At 47.2% G+C, this 15286-nt stretch overlaps 1 protein-coding gene across 5 annotated transcripts in view; it reads right to left on the bottom strand.

The window, feature by feature from the left end:
• SCN8A (sodium voltage-gated channel alpha subunit 8) overlaps positions 1 to 15286 on the bottom strand; it is a 178331-nt gene that overhangs the window by 14324 nt on the left and 148721 nt on the right. For 3 of the 5 annotated variants that reach the window (XM_043563958.1, XM_043563957.1, XM_043563961.1), the window contains exons 20-24: positions 14544 to 14717; positions 8642 to 8764; positions 2584 to 2868; positions 670 to 723; positions 51 to 188 (exon numbers count right to left, since the gene is read on the bottom strand). In XM_043563958.1, coding sequence (XP_043419893.1) covers positions 51 to 188; positions 670 to 723; positions 2584 to 2868; positions 8642 to 8764; positions 14544 to 14717 — 774 coding nt within the window. The remainder of the gene's footprint in view (positions 1 to 50; positions 189 to 669; positions 724 to 2583; positions 2869 to 8641; positions 8765 to 14543; positions 14718 to 15286) is intronic. The other 2 variants (XM_043563960.1, XM_043563959.1) reach the window with 1 other exon arrangement.

Genomic DNA, 15286 nt, shown 5'->3' with positions numbered 1-15286 from the left:
TCTCATCTGAGTTGACCTCTGGCCACTGGTAATGAGGGGAGGAGACCTATCTTTTTCTTTTGTTGATTGAAGTTATCAATGATGACACCAATGAACAGGTTCAGGGTGAAGAAGGAGCCGAAGATGATGAAGATGACAAAGTAGATGTACATGTAGATGTTGTCCTCATACTTAGGCTGCTGGTCAGGCTGGCAAAGGACAGGAGGGAAAAAGCAGAGCATCAGTTCCTGGAGTGGGATCAGGTGGGGGATTCCGACATGCCAATGCCATCGGCCGTAACTGACCACCTGAGCTGCTGTACAAGCTGCGGGAGAGGGCGCTCTACATTCTCTCTGCCTGTTCCCTCTGCCACACTGGCAGGCCCTGCCCTGGGGAGCACTGGTGGGGTGAATATGCAAATCGTGAGGCGAGGGGGCGGGGGAGGGCTGTCCCCCAGGAGCCACATTTCTGTCAGCGGGAGATGGCGCCACCGGAGCCGGTAAAAGGCAACAGCCTGATCATTCAGAGCCAGTGTAAGGGAGTGATGACTGACTGAGAGGAGGAGAGCAATCTGCAATCGGTCAAACAAGCAAATACGTGTCCCGACCCGCTCTCTCTTGGTAAGCGCCACCATGCTGCCTGCTTTCTAACCGCCTAAGAAGGCTGTGGTTTCGCCAGGTGTATCCTTACCTTTCGGGAGTCTACAGCTGCATACATGATGTCCATCCAGCCTTTGAAGGTTGCCTGGCAAACAGAGTCAGTCATTAGACTGTGCCTGTTAGGGGGTAGGTGGGAGTCTAGGCAGGGGTCCCAGAGGCCAGGCTCAGGTTCAGCAGAACACAAGACGGAGTTTGGGCACAGCCTCACGGGGACATAGAATTTCCTATTGTTAACACGGGTCCCCAGCGGGCTTTGTCTAAGTCCCTGAAAATAACATCAAAGTCAGATGAAACACGTTGATAATGGTAATTGGATGAATACTTTCACAAAAGGTCTTTAAAATGGGTCTGAGAAGGTTGCCTAGAGCTGGGGCAAACTCACATTTATGAATGAGTGGCGGGACTCCACTTGAGGGTCCTGAGAACACACTGAGGAGTCATTTTTTTACGATGGTGTTAAATAAGCAAGGGGGGTCTGAAAACCTCAAAGTTGCTTTAACATAAAAATAAAATAAACACAAAAACAAGGCCAGAACTTTCCCCCTACTACTATACACATTTAGCCTATGGCAATGGCAATCCTGGCTTCCTCCCGAGCAGCCCTTCCTAACCCACTCTCCTTCAATCTACTCTACCTAGCCTCATTCTGGAAACAAACATGGCTAAGCAATCCAGTATTCTCTATGTTTTCTTATTGTTCAATTTGCTTTATATATTCAACCAGATTCAAAGCTTTTTGCAGGGCACGGGCGGTTCTTTATTGATCAGATGGCCTGAGTCGTGCCATGCACAGCACCTTGCACCTGGTGGGACTCTAAATACAATGTCTGACTGGCTGACCGATGTGTACTGCTCTCCTGGAGCTGCTCCGATTCAGATTCAACTTGTGGGTCCAATTTCTCCAACTGGGATAAAACAACAAAAGCCTCTGGATAAAGCACTGCTTATTCTATTAACTTTGCCTCCTAATACTCGCTAACAGTAAGTGTTCACTATCTGTAAGGTCAAGTTGAAGGCTTCGCCTGCATTATCCCATTTAATACTCCCAACGGCTATATGATGTAGGCACCGTTGTGACAGTAACAAAAATACCCAATAGCAAATGCCATTAATTAAGCACTGCTATGTACCAGGCATTCTGCTGAGAAATTCTAATAAATTATCATGAATCCTCTTAGCGGTGCAAGGTATTATTCCCGACATTTAAAAGAAAAAGAAACAGCCCCAGGGAAGTCGAGTATTTCGTCCAAGGTTACATATCCAGTAAACATCAGAGTGGGGCTCAAACCTACATCTGTCTGACTCCAAAGCCTAGGGGCTTTCCCTACATCATACGGTCTTGTCAAACATTCCAAAAAAGACTGGTAAGGGTGGAAGAGAAAACTAGACATGATGGCACGCTACATAATTAAAATAAATCCTTTCTTACCGCGATGCATTAATTTGAGACTTTTCTCTTGGGATTGAGCTGACATGGGCGGCAGCATCCTAGCACTGCCCCCATCCTTTTCTTTAGTTAGTTTAGTGTAGCTGTTATACAGGAATATCCTGCTAAATCAAAATTGGGTTTTTTTTGTTTTTGTTTTTGTTTTTTTTTTTTGGTGGTGGGCTGTGTCTATGTACTTACCTTCTTTTTTTGTTTTTCCTTTCTCCTTAAATACATACTCCGTCCTGGAGAGAGAAGCTGATCTCTCTGCAGGAATCTGTTTGCTGTTGAGCAGGAGTCTGCTCTCGAGCACAGTGAAAGATCCCCTTTGAGTGAGGCCTTGGGGAAGTCAGAATTCTCAAGAAAGGTGTCTCCCTGGAACTGGTGTGGGAAATGGCATTGTTGTCTGTGACCTACTAAGAGTAATCTTGATTCTGAATGTCGGACTGAGAAGGAGCCAAATGCGATTTCTGCTAGCTGTCTGAATTTCACAGGACTGAAGGAAAGAGCAACACTTACCACTTGAAGAAGTGCCAGATATCCCGCCCCAACGTTGTCGAAGTTGATCTTCACGTTCTTCCACCTGATTTCGGTGTTGTTCCCCTCCATGAGCTTTTCACAATCGGTTTTATTGTTGACCTCTTCAATTTCAAATCGGATTTCAGAAGTCTCATTAAAGCAGTAGTGATACTTTCCCGCAAACAGGTTAACTCCCATGATGCTGAAAATCAGCCAGAAGATGAGACACACCAGTAGCACATTCATGATGGAGGGGATGGCGCCCACCAAGGCATTCACCACCACCTGCATTGGAAGGGGGAGGTCGCTGAGTGTTGGAAGTAAGAGCAAGCACATTCTTTTGATTTCCAGGAGGGGAATGATACTGTGTGGCTTGTTCTGACTACAAAAACATCGTGTTCCCTTTGGAGTCAGGGTAACAGGACAGATCCACAAGTAGGACCAAAATTTTCTAAATCTGTAAGATGTAGTTTGACGAATTCCAGTAAATTACGTATTTATTTCACCTAACGCGAATTCCCCTGCCCGAGTTGACCTAGGTCTTCTCTCCCAGGCTCCGGCCTGGGACCGAAAAAATTATTTCTCAGTCTAGTCTCCCTTCTTGCCAACTTGTAAAATATGCCCCCGTGGGGAATCTGATTTCAAGCTCACCAGTTGCCTTTCAACAGACATTCCCCCTCTGCAAAACAAGGTAGAATTGTTCAAAATCACAGAGAACTACTCTTTGGGGTTAGCAGGGAATCAGTCAATGGTACATAAAGTCTCTTTTATGCAAGGCCAGTTATCTTAGTTCAGGCAATAGCTGAGCATGCATATTTTGCAGGCTCAAGAAAAAAAAAAAGCTATATTCCCTCTACCAAACAGAATAAAATAAAATCTGAACAGATCTATTTTTCACTCAAGGTTCACTATTCTTCTTCAGTTTTTTTCCTGAATTGGTAGGCTTCGAAATCTAAGAGTCACCCCTGTTTGGCTAATGCTGATTGATCTCTCTCTGCTCAATCCAGGGCCGGACTCGACTCTTCACAATGTATTCGAAATAGGAATGGCTTATGTTTTCTGGACAGTTTTGGGTTAGATCGCTGCTCTTGAAACCCCAAAACCAGCATATTGGTAAAAATCACTGACTGCAGTTAAGCTCAGGAATGAAAAAAAGCAAAGGGAAAAAACTCTTCAGGAATCAAAGTTTCTGGGTTGTTTTTAACTTTGATTTTGATTCACACTATGGGTGAGACTAACTAGACAACACTCCTACTGTGCGGCAGATTTCACTAGGGGAGTTCAGAGGGGCGTCCAAAAATAGCACTTCAGCAGGCTGGGACAGAAAACAAGGCTGGTGTTCATTCTGCCCTGATTCTTACTTGCTGTTGTCTTAAGCGGGACTGCTAAGGCCCAGAAAGGCGACCCTGAAATGGGAAGAATGTGTCTTTCTTTTTCTAATATCCTAGGAAAATTAAAACGGAGTTAAAATAAAACCAGTGGATATAAACGCAGCTTTCTAATGTTTGTTAGAAGGAGGTGAGAAGTGTCACCATGTTGCGGCATCAGCAGGGAAGAGGCAAGGGCACTCTGCCAATAAGCACAGCATCAAAAGGGCCAAAAGGGCTGTGCTGCAGAAGGAACGGCAGGGGGCAGCTCTGGGCTCTATCTGACTTGGGTTCGGGTTTTCCTTCTCTTCTGTTCTTGCCTTACATTGCAATGTCACTCACAGGAATGTGTGGCTGAGAAGAGCTGTTCTGTCCTATATAAAAAAGGCAAAGATATTCTACCAAGGAGTCACTCTCCTTTGGATTAAAATGTTAGTTTTGTGTTTCTCCAATTCACAGATGAAGGCCTTTAGATTGAGAGGTAGTTATTTCTTAATTCTTAGACCAAGAAATCTCTTTTAGATTTAATAGCTCTGTCATTAGTATAAAATGGTGATCCTTCCACTGTTCGTTACTTTGAGGGAGGCAAGCCAGAATATCTGAAATCTGGAAAATCCCCAATGTTATTTTGGAGAATGATATTCATATTTATTTATTTATGTTACCAAAGTTGGCGGGTGGTCAGGTCTGAATTTTACCTCATTCTATAGTTGCTCTCACCCTTTGGTGGAGCACCAGAAAGCAATGAAATGTGCGAATGAATAGGCAAGAGGAGGATGATCTATAAACGGAATAATCATTTCTCGGACAGTAAGCGAGTAGATTATCAAGAATTCAGAAGCTCAAGTCTATGCGATAGCATTTTGCAAGAGAGCTTAGGTGAGAGATCATGACCTATTAGACCATCATGAGTGTACAGCAGGGAAGTAGCCCCAAAAGATTTGCAACCTAGGAATGCTGCATTTTATCTCAATTCTGAATCCACCTCCTCTACGAAGTCTTCTATCTTAACCCAGTCTAACCTGTCCTACAGTGTTAAAGTTACAAAGCGTTACAGTTAAATATGCAGTAATAGTTACAGCAGGGAAGAATAATTAGCTAATTAACAAAGTGACCTCTTCCCGATTTTATACTCATAGGTCGGATTAAAAGAATCAATAGATGGAAGTATTTATGGAGCCTTGTTCTCGGATACATAGGACATAAAAATCCTATAAAATCCAATAAAACCCATTTACACGATGTAAATGTACTTTCAATTGTTCATTATAAACAAAGAAAAACTTCTTAGATTAGTTGTAGGAATTGAATAGTAAACAGTTGATGAAATTTACTAATAATTCTTCCTGGCTGTAGACATTAGCTAGTAGTGGGAACTGTTGAACTGTGCTCCACATAAAATTGTCCTTGTGCTGATATTCTCAGCAACCAAAGGGCAAGAAACCACGCTTTCTTGAACTCTCACACTATAGGTAAATGTAAATGACAATTCAAGTTTCCATGGGCAGTCACTTCATAAATGGGTCCTTAATAACTCCCACATTATTCTACATTGCTTTTAATTATGACGGACTTCATTGTTAAAAACTAGGAACAGAAACATTACTCAAAGCTTGGTTCTAGCAATCTGCAGAGTTATTTTTTCCAATGGAAATTTATACTTAATGATTGATTCAAATCTCACTCGACTGACGAAAAAAATTCCTACGGATACTAATTCTTACAGCATTGGTGTCTTCTCATAATGCCTAGAACATTATTGTTCATTAAATACTATAAAAATCTGTCAAACGGCTTTTAATATCTGGCAGAGGGAACATGGCTTTAATGGACAACTATGTACTGACAATCAACAAAAATGCATGCATGTTTCATAGCATTATGTACCCTCAAAAATTTAGTAGCACAGCACAGTCTTTAAATGGAGATTACTATGGAGGAGAGAAAAGCAAAGAACTACATTAAGTATTCCTTTGCCAATAGCACGAGTGCTTCAATTTTCTGGTGTTTGGTTTGAGGAAGGAGAGGGGAAAGACTGTCCCAGGACAGGCTAGGGCTGTATGTTTCCTCCCAAAGGAAGGTCTGAGCCGATCATTGGAGCAGCACAGTGACAGTGGAGCCCACCTGCACTGATGGTATTTGGTTTGAGAAGATTTCTTATTTAAGATTTCTTACTCTCTAAGGATAATCTCTCAGTGTTGGTACGGAAGAACCCACACCGAAGAATGGAAAACATACGGCCCCATAGAAAAGTAACTTTCATATAAAACGTATATACCTAACTCTGTTTATCGCTGGGACACTTACTATAAGCTCAGGCAGATTCAATCTTTTCTTCTTGCAGTTACTCTTCTGCAGAAGGGCCGGGCAACTGCAGGGCAGGATGGGATCCCGAGCCCTCTCCGCCACCCAACCAGAGGTGGACAGTGCTGGAGGCTGACCGGGGTCAACCAAACCAAATGACGATCCTGTATCAGAGCTGCCCTTATACTGAACACTCATTGTTAGAAACCCTGGCTTTGGGTTCAAACTGGTCTTTGCTCAAATTATCTTACTCGAAAAAACCTTGAGGTAGAGGTTGCACTCTCAAATGCTTTTTCAAAGAAAACTTTCTGCTCTTCTGATCACCGCTTCTGGACCTCTGGGTTGCTAAACGACTTGAAGGTTGGCAACCGAAAGTTTGGAAGGAATAAAAACTGTGAGTCCAGGGAAGGGGGAGGGGCTAGAGGGAAGAGGTGTGGCCGGCAAAAGGGCTCCCGCGACCAGATTATTGGAATAAATTCCTCCTGAGCGCACCGGCACCAGCTGGTCAACGCGGACTACTTCTGCCATGGGCTAGGACTGGCAGTGATGAGCATCCAGATGGAGAAAGTAGCAAGGGTCAGTTGGGGACTTTTTTTCTTGGGCTTCCTTCAGGTATTACCCGTCTGGTTTTAGGAGGCCCAGGATCACTGCGGGGGGCTGTGGAGGGGCACAGGCTACTGGGCTCGGCTGCCATGGGGCAAGTACTGTCTGCAACAAACAGCCTTCTTCAGGTCCTCAGTATCCCGGTCACCGAAACAGATTATCCACACTCTAACGAAACTGATGGGACTTATTTAAAAAATGTAACCAGCCCTTTCTGAAAAAAAGTGGGAAGGCAGGGGAGGAGGGGAGAGCACTGCAATCCTATGTCTGAAGACTTGGACACTTCGAACTATACTCTCTCTCCCTAAACCTGGCCTGAACATAACAAAGGCCTTACTGCACACATTCTGAAATCTCTCTTATCGGTGGGAGAAAGACACTCCCAAACTCTGGTTTGTTTTTTTAAGTTAAAGTAAGTCTGTGTGGCTGTGGAACTGACCTCCCTGCGGATGCTTTCAGGCGGGCTGCAGAAAGCTTATACCCAGTAAAGCACACTGTGACTGTGCTACCGAAGAAACACAATTTGTTGTGAGAAGCATTTGACTGAACAAACAGAATAAAACCCCCAAATCGCAGCAAAATTTCCACCTTCCTGGACGACCGTGGGTGGCTCTGTGGAACGGTGGCCAGGGATCACAGATGAGGAGCACTGTCCTGGTACCTAGTTTCTCCAATTAGCCTTGCTCCCTGGGGACCACGGGAACCATTTAATTTTTATTCCTACATTTTGAGATTCCGTCATTTAAAAACACATCCTCTGGTTTGCTCTCCTGCATGTACTCAACATCTGAATCGAAACGAGTTTTCTTGGTCTCGTTAAGTATAACAGACCTCTCTGATTACCACAGGACAACTATCACCACCAAAAGCCAGTTGCCCACTTGATTTTAGGAAGTTGACTTTTTAAGGTGTGCGTGCGTGTGCACGTGCACACGCACGCGCAGTGTTTCTGAACCAAGAGAGACAGCAAGAGGGAGCCTCGTTCCTAAGTTGGCAGGGTGACAGCACCTTGCCCTGTTGGGATTCGGGTGGAGTATCACCAAAGCAGGAATAGCAGAAATTTCAGGAGAACTAGCTGATGGTCATCTGGTGTCGTACCTGATTGTCCTTTTGACTGTGTCAGGATAGGGGACCACAGAGCGTGGACAGAGGGGTGGGGGGGTGAGGAGGAAAGCTTTGCTATCAGACAGAGGCTGCCAGTCCTTATGGGACTGGGCTGAGAACAACAAGGTGCAATAAGAGGAATCAGAATAGAAAGAAAAGCATTTCTTTTCCCAGGGCTATGCCAAATTCCGCTCCGTTCCCAATTCCAGGCCTGCCGTCATGCCTTCCAGCCCCTTCTCAGATGCTTTCTCAGCAACTGCAAGGCCACAGTCCCCACCTGGCTGATGCCCCTATATGGCACTCACCCTGCCTGCAGCCTCTGCTTTTCAGTGGGTCTGTGGGTTACAATTCCCCTTCTTTGCACCTGGTGATTCTCCCTATTAAAACCAACAGCCCAGAAAGCCGCCCCGAGTGCTACAGGTAAGCCAGGCCGAGTGAGAACAGCCAGCGTTAACATGTTCTGCGATGGCACATTGTTGGGGTGGGGCCCATATTAATGTGATGAGGCAGCTTGATGCGACCCCCTCGCACAGGGCAGGTGCGGGGAGAGAGTGGAGGATCAAATCAGCAGCTGCATCACAGTTCGTGTCTGAATGATCTTCCCACCATGTGATCAGTTCTAGCATGCGTAAACAGTTTCCATCAGCATGCAGAAGGATCAGCTGCTCTTAGTTTCTTACCCTCATCCCTTCAAATCGTGATAAGGCTCTTAAGGGTCTCAAAGCTCTTAGGGTCCTAAGGGACTTTATGGCACCTAGTTCCGAGTAGCCCAGGGCATTAGCTATAAGGCTGACTAAAGAGACCTACACGGAAACAGAAGAGAAAAACAAAAAACAAAAAAGGAAACAAAACAAAACAAAGGAAAAAAAAAAAAAGAAAAAAGAAAAGAGGTTCCAGAGTGTTAGAATAAAGCCCCTAGCACTGATTACACAGATTGGGCCCTCCCCCCCAGGTAGAGAGAGTGGGTAACACCAGCTGCCTACTTCAACTTGGACTCAAACGACCTGAAAGGAAAGGAGGTTGAGAGGCAGAAGAAAAAACACAAGGGGAAGAGAAACTCGAGAGGAGGCAGTAGAACATACATACAGGTTGGCAAAGGGAGGAGGCTGAAGGGAGAGGGGGAATGAGGACGTTCCATTGGAAGGAGAGGAGCCTGAACAGATGACAAAAACCTTACCCTCGCCCTTTACAGCCTCTGCAGCTCCCAGAAGTTGCCATTAAATTAAGCCAGACAAACTTAATGGTACCTATGGAAAAGAATACAGATAAATACACACACTCCACACAAGCTGCCCCCGCCTCAGCTCATTCACCGCGGATTTCCAACAGGGACAAGCTCTCTGGCTGCTGGTTGGCGAGAAACCATTTGCTGGAGAACGTGACGAGTTACCACATCAACAAAGGAAACACGTCCAGTAAGCGCCACGGCTGGCTTGGCAGTTCCCGGGACGAAAAGAACCAAAGGAAGCGATTTCTAGACAGAGTTTTGGCCCCACGAGAACTCACTTAAGCAATTTTTTTCTCTCTCACTTTCAACTATAATAATCCCTCCATCTTTGAACTACAACCATGACTCCTTCGCGGCCGTGAGGACTTGGGCAGGGGGTGGGGAGGCTGGCGGTCTGAAAACTGAACCCATGCTTTTCCTTGTGATCCCCATTCTTTCTCTCCAGAACAGCTCCAAAGGAACTGGCCTCGGACAATCTTCTGCTCTCATCATTAGAAAAATGGCTGGTAGGACTCTTGGAAGAATTTAAAACATTTACGGGTGAGGAAATTGAGACCCATACACCAGTGTCACACGGGCAGTTCTGGAGCCAGGAACAGGGAGGGACCCACTCTCCTGCTTCCCAGGCCAGAGCCCCTTCCTCCACAGAGAGTTCACCCCTCCCCCTGGCAGGTAAAATGAAGTTATCTCAAGAGAGGACTGTTGGAATCTGAATAATATGGAGTTGACTAAATTGCCGGGCTGGGGAGAAGTCTGCAGGTCTCCAGGCCTGCAGTCGTGACGGTCAAACGCCCTCCTGCTCTTCCAGAGACAAACTCACCGTGTTCTACCAGGGAGCTCAGAGCTGTTACCACGTGGTCCCGGAACACTGGATGCCAGGCATACTAGGGCTGCCTAGGCCCGAACTGGGAGGCCTGACCCAACCTCCCACCAAAGGAAACTACCTTTAGCTGATCAAATGCTAAAATGTCTGGCCTCTGCATTTCTTGGAATAGTCTTTCCCTTGTCCTGCACCACCCAATTCTGGGATAGGTTCAGATGTTCCCATCCATCATTCTTAAGTTCCCTCTCCTGGGAAATGGTGGTTACAGCCCTGCTCAGCCTAAATTGGTACGTGAAAGCAGAGTTAGAGGAGAAAAATGGAAACAAACGATAACTGGGTTTCGGTTGTTGATTTTTCTCTCTAGCCAAGGGCTTTCATTCTGGATCTCGGAACTGTACAGAACCCTTTTAAAAATAATTTCTTCCTTCCTTCCTTCCTTCCTTCCTTCCTTCCTTCCTTCCTTCTTCCTTCCTTTCTTTTTTATAATTAAGCGGCAGGAGTAGGATGTCAGTGACCTAGGGAGGGAAAGGGTGAGCAGACTCAAAGATTTGTTTTTAAAAAGGGGTGTGGCCCTTTATCTATGCACAGACTCATAATCCATCAGTGTAGGGATCTTCCCTGGAGCCCTGGGCAGTACCCAAAGCAAATCTCGGTACTATTAAAGCCTACTTCCTCACGTTCTTCGAAGGGTACGTGGTTCACAGTTCAATTTCTGTCTAAAACAAGGGCCTCAAAAGCTTTATCTAGAACACAGTAGCACCAAACAATCATTTTGCCTCCATTTATCATTATCACTAAGAATCTACATGGAGGTATCTTTTGCCAATTATTGCCAGGTGCAGCCGACCCTTAACCCCAAACAATCTAAAATCACCAGATTCTTAGGCCTTAACAGGTACATCTGAAGGTGAGCTATCCCATCCCGGCCAAGTGTCTTGAGTTCAAAATACCCCTGAGTCGACCTCATCCTGAGAAACTATGCCACATAAAGAGTGCAAAACACTGAGGTTTGAGGGGCGTTGGGCCCCACACACGGCAGGAAGACCCCGGCTCTTCAAGGGGGTGGTTACTCTGATAACAAAGAGGCCTGAGGTGGGGAGAAGGATGGAGGTACAGATGCCAGTCTGGAGGCTGGCTCCAAACAGTGCTGAGATGATGTGCTGCTCAACTGATTAATCTAGCTAAGATCTCCCAAGGCAGGGTCAGCAAGGGTCCTATCTGGACTATTCCTTAGCTGCTGAGGGTGCTCTGACAATCCTTCGAGTCCCCATGTTCAACTCTCACTGGAGGTAATCAGATCATTGCTGAAAGTATACTTTGAGGAAAGAATCAAACCTGCAAAAAAGAAAGGAGTTGAGGGGAAGTAGAAATTCAGGGTGGCTGCAGGAATGGAAAAAAAAGGGGACACTGGGTGACTTTTTCCAAATGATGTGGACATTTTCAAATGGAGAAGGTTTGTAATAGTCTGAATTCAGGACGAGTGGTCTCTGAAAGTTCCCATCCCTGGAACTGATATGCTGGCTAGCCTCCGGATATGATGTGGCAAATTTCCCTGGGGGAAAGATGACAAAATTCTTCTACCGGACAAGATCTCCAGTGCAGCCAAGGACCTGAGCAAAATAAAATACTATCTCTGTTTGGGAACTCACATGGCTTATAACCAAAGAGAATTAACCTTGAAAGTTGTCCGGATTATCCCTGTGATTCTAAAAAGTACTCTTAGCAGGTTTAAGGAGCGACACAGAGGAATGAGACTCCATTAGGGACACAGACATAGTGTTGAGTAACAGATTCGGACATCTAGTCATTGGGGGATGACATGGGAGGAAGAGAGTCTCTCATAGATGGTGCTAGAGTAGGACCTAAAATTTATGTCTGCTGGATGTTCTAGAATGCCACAGGCATTAGACAGCAAAAACCCTAATCGTTCCAGCTGTGCAGGTGTCCTCTGGGCCTCATTGTGCATTTCCAAGTCGAACTCAGGAGTGGCAAACAGGGCAGCCACAGTATGGACTGGGGCTGCTCCCACTCAGCACATGTGGCTTCGTGCGTGGTTATTTGTGTTTTCAGGCCCTTAGAGAGAAGCAGTCATATCTTCTGCTCTCTGTATCTTCCACAGCACCTGGCGGGAGGCTTTGGACGTTGTGTGTGCTCAATAAACGTTTGGTACTAAATGCGCCGTCCTGCCCAAGAGAAGTCAGTAGGTGGGAGGGTCCTGAGAGAGCCTTGTTCTCAGAATGCTGGATTCCCATAAGCCTGGAATGAGGTCAGAGTGGTCCTGCGAGCTGGTGTGAGCGCCTGAGAGGCGGGGGCCACGCCTGCCTGCCCCTCGTGACCCACTCCGGCTTCTGGGACAACTCTACACAGGGAATGGTATTTGGCTTACATTTGTACAGAGATGTTCTCAGGAACTGCTGTCAGGTCTCAGGGCAATGTAAGAATCCGGCAACTCCCTAAAGCTGGGTAGTTTATGGACTGCTGTCAATTGGCTACATGTCTGTCCATTTCTCTGCCACCCAGTATAAAAAGTGATAGAAGTGTGCTCTCTCACTCTCTCTAAAATCAATAAATATTAAAAAAAAATTTTTTTTTAAGTGGAGGGGCGCCTGGGTGGCTCAGTTGGTTGAGCGTCCGACTTCGACTCACGTCATGATCTCGCGGTTCGTGAGTTCGAGACCCGCGTCCGGCTCTGTGCTGACAGCTCGGCGCCTGCAGCCTGCTTCCCATTCTGTGTCTCCCTCTCTCTCTGCCCCTTCCCTATTCACGCTCTGTCTCTCACTCTCTCTAAAATAAATAAACATTAAAAAAAAGAGTGCTTACTAAATAAATGGTGATGTGCAGGACCATCAATGCTTTTACCAGCTTATTTGGGTTCCAGAGGAAAGCGGGACACCTGATCAATAGCCTTGGCTTCTGGGGTTGTGCACCCCAGAGAGAAGAGAATCAGTAGCTCAGGTTGGGGCAGAGGCAAGAGGTAAAGGTCGTGGTGGGGAAGATCTGTTCTAAATCACAGCTTCCTGAGGGCTATTGGAAGTGTGGTAGTGGATTATCTATCTGAATTCTCGGAAGGCCCAGAAGATAAGGGGCTTTCTAGGACTCCCACAGGTGTCCCACCCGACTCCAAGTGGTCCTGTTCTGTGGAAAGAGAGCTGGCCCAGTGTCACTTTAGTTCTCTGGGCCGTATCTCAAGCCCCTTCCTTAATTCTTAGAACCTAAGCTTTCCGTCTGTGGGGGGAAGAACCCTTCCATCGGAAGGGGTCTCATGTTGGCACCCTCCGGGGCAGTACCTGCTTGGCTGCCTTCAAGGGCAGAGGGTGACTTCCTCACCTCATTTGGGCATCTTCCCAAAGGTTTGATTTCTGAAAAGGGAATGCAAATGGGAGCAGAGTGACAGCTCTTGGAAGGAGTCCTTAGCCACGGAAGCTGCAGACACCGTGTGGGAACAGGAATGCGTTTATAGAGCAGGGAATCTCTGGTGCCGAGTGCTGGGCTCCTGCTTTCTGAGAGAGAGACTTCCATGCTGCTCTATTGTGGATCCCAGAGCCACTCTACAGGTAGTTTACTAGACAGCTGAGAAAACCTATATTCTAAATGTGCCAAGCCAGCCTCCAAACACTCCACTTTCTTGGCACTTAGCCCTCAGCAGGAAGTGAATTCTCCATAGGCCCTGGTCCTGAAATTCCCATTCACCCTTTCTTTCAAATGCTGATTGGCTAGAAGAAAAGAGCTTCAGTGATTACACAGAATAAGAAGCATTCATCATGGTTAGAAGCGCCAACAAGGAACAAGGGCTGGGGAGGACGGGGTGAGAAATAGTTACAGATGATGCAGCTCCCACCCTGAAAAACAACACAGGAGGTAATGGGCACCAAGCCTTGCAGATGATCAGAGGCCACCAAGCCTTGGAGAGACGGTCTTGGAACCTGGAGGAAAAAAGGATTCTTTTAAGTTTGAGCACCACTGTGGAAATGGCAACGTGTGGGAAGAGGGCGGGGTATTCTGGTGTGAACTCTGTCTCTTCTGGATGGACTGACTGGTTCAGAGGAGTCTGGTACAAGCCTTGAGTTGACGGGAGCGTCCATAGGAATGGTGAGTGGGAGAGCCTGCCGAGATCCTCCCCCCGACCCCGCCGACCTGTACCCCAGCAGCACCCACCTCATCCTCGCCCCTCTCCTGGCACCAGAAAGAGGACGTCCTGCTGGTGTGGGGCAAGAACCTTCCTGTTCCCGGCCTAACAGCAAGGGGCACGGACACCAGTGATTCCTCCCCCCATTCCTAATCTCTGACCCTCTGAAGCCAAACCACCGGAGCAAAGAGCTGGGTGGTTAGTCCCTGGAGCAAACGTAGGGGCTTCAGCGCTCCCTCTCCCCAAGTTAAGATCTGAGTGCCCTGAAAGGAACTGTACCCAAACCTACGTCTACCTCCTGTCCGACATCTACGTCCCCAGGCAACCGTGGCCATTGGAGGGAGGAGCATCCCTGTTTTTGTTTTCCTGCTGGGAGGGGTGGGAAGTAGAAAGCAGGACACGTACAGCCACGATGAGGAAGTCCAGCCAGCACCAGGCGTTGGTGAAGAACTTGACGAAGCCGTAGGCCGTCCACTTGAGCAACATCTCCAGGATGAAGATGTAGGTGAAGACTTTGTCGGCATACTCCAGGATGGTACGGATGGTCTTTCTCTGCTCAATGTAGATGTCCTCGAAGGCCTGAAAGAGAAGCAGCAGCCGCCTGATGTGTCTGAAGGCTGCACGTGACACCGGAAGTCCCCCCACTGCCCCGGCAGCTCCTCTGCCTGAGGCCAGCCTGTCGTCCTCATCATCGCCTTCCTGTCTCTCTCGCCCCACTGCCCGGCCCCACGGGGCTTCTTAAAAGAAACCCCACACCCTCCCGCCGCCACCTTCCAGCCTCCCGTCTCCCGCTAGTCCAAGCAGCCACTAGGCTACCTTCTCTCTTCAGATCTGCCCATTCCAGACACTTCACGTGGACGGAGTCATACGATATGTGGCCCTCGGTGACAGGCTTCTTACGCCACGCGCAGCGGCCTCCAAGGTCCTCCGCGCTGCAGCAGGCGTCACGACTGCAATTCTTGTCGTGGATGGAGAATACCCCGTGGTGTGGCTCTATCGTGCTTTGTCTACCCTCATTACTGATGGACGCCGTGTGTCTGCTTTCTGGCTATTGTGCGTTGTGCTGCTGTGAACGTGCATGCGTTAAGTTTTTATGTGGACCTGTCTTCGTTTCTCTAGGGTACAAGGCCCAGGTGTGGAACTTCTGG

This window comes from Prionailurus bengalensis, chromosome B4, assembly GCF_016509475.1.
Source record: "Prionailurus bengalensis isolate Pbe53 chromosome B4, Fcat_Pben_1.1_paternal_pri, whole genome shotgun sequence".
In the NCBI taxonomy this organism is placed as follows: Eukaryota; Metazoa; Chordata; class Mammalia; order Carnivora; family Felidae; genus Prionailurus; species Prionailurus bengalensis.
This window is presented reverse-complemented; position numbering and strand designations above follow the sequence as displayed.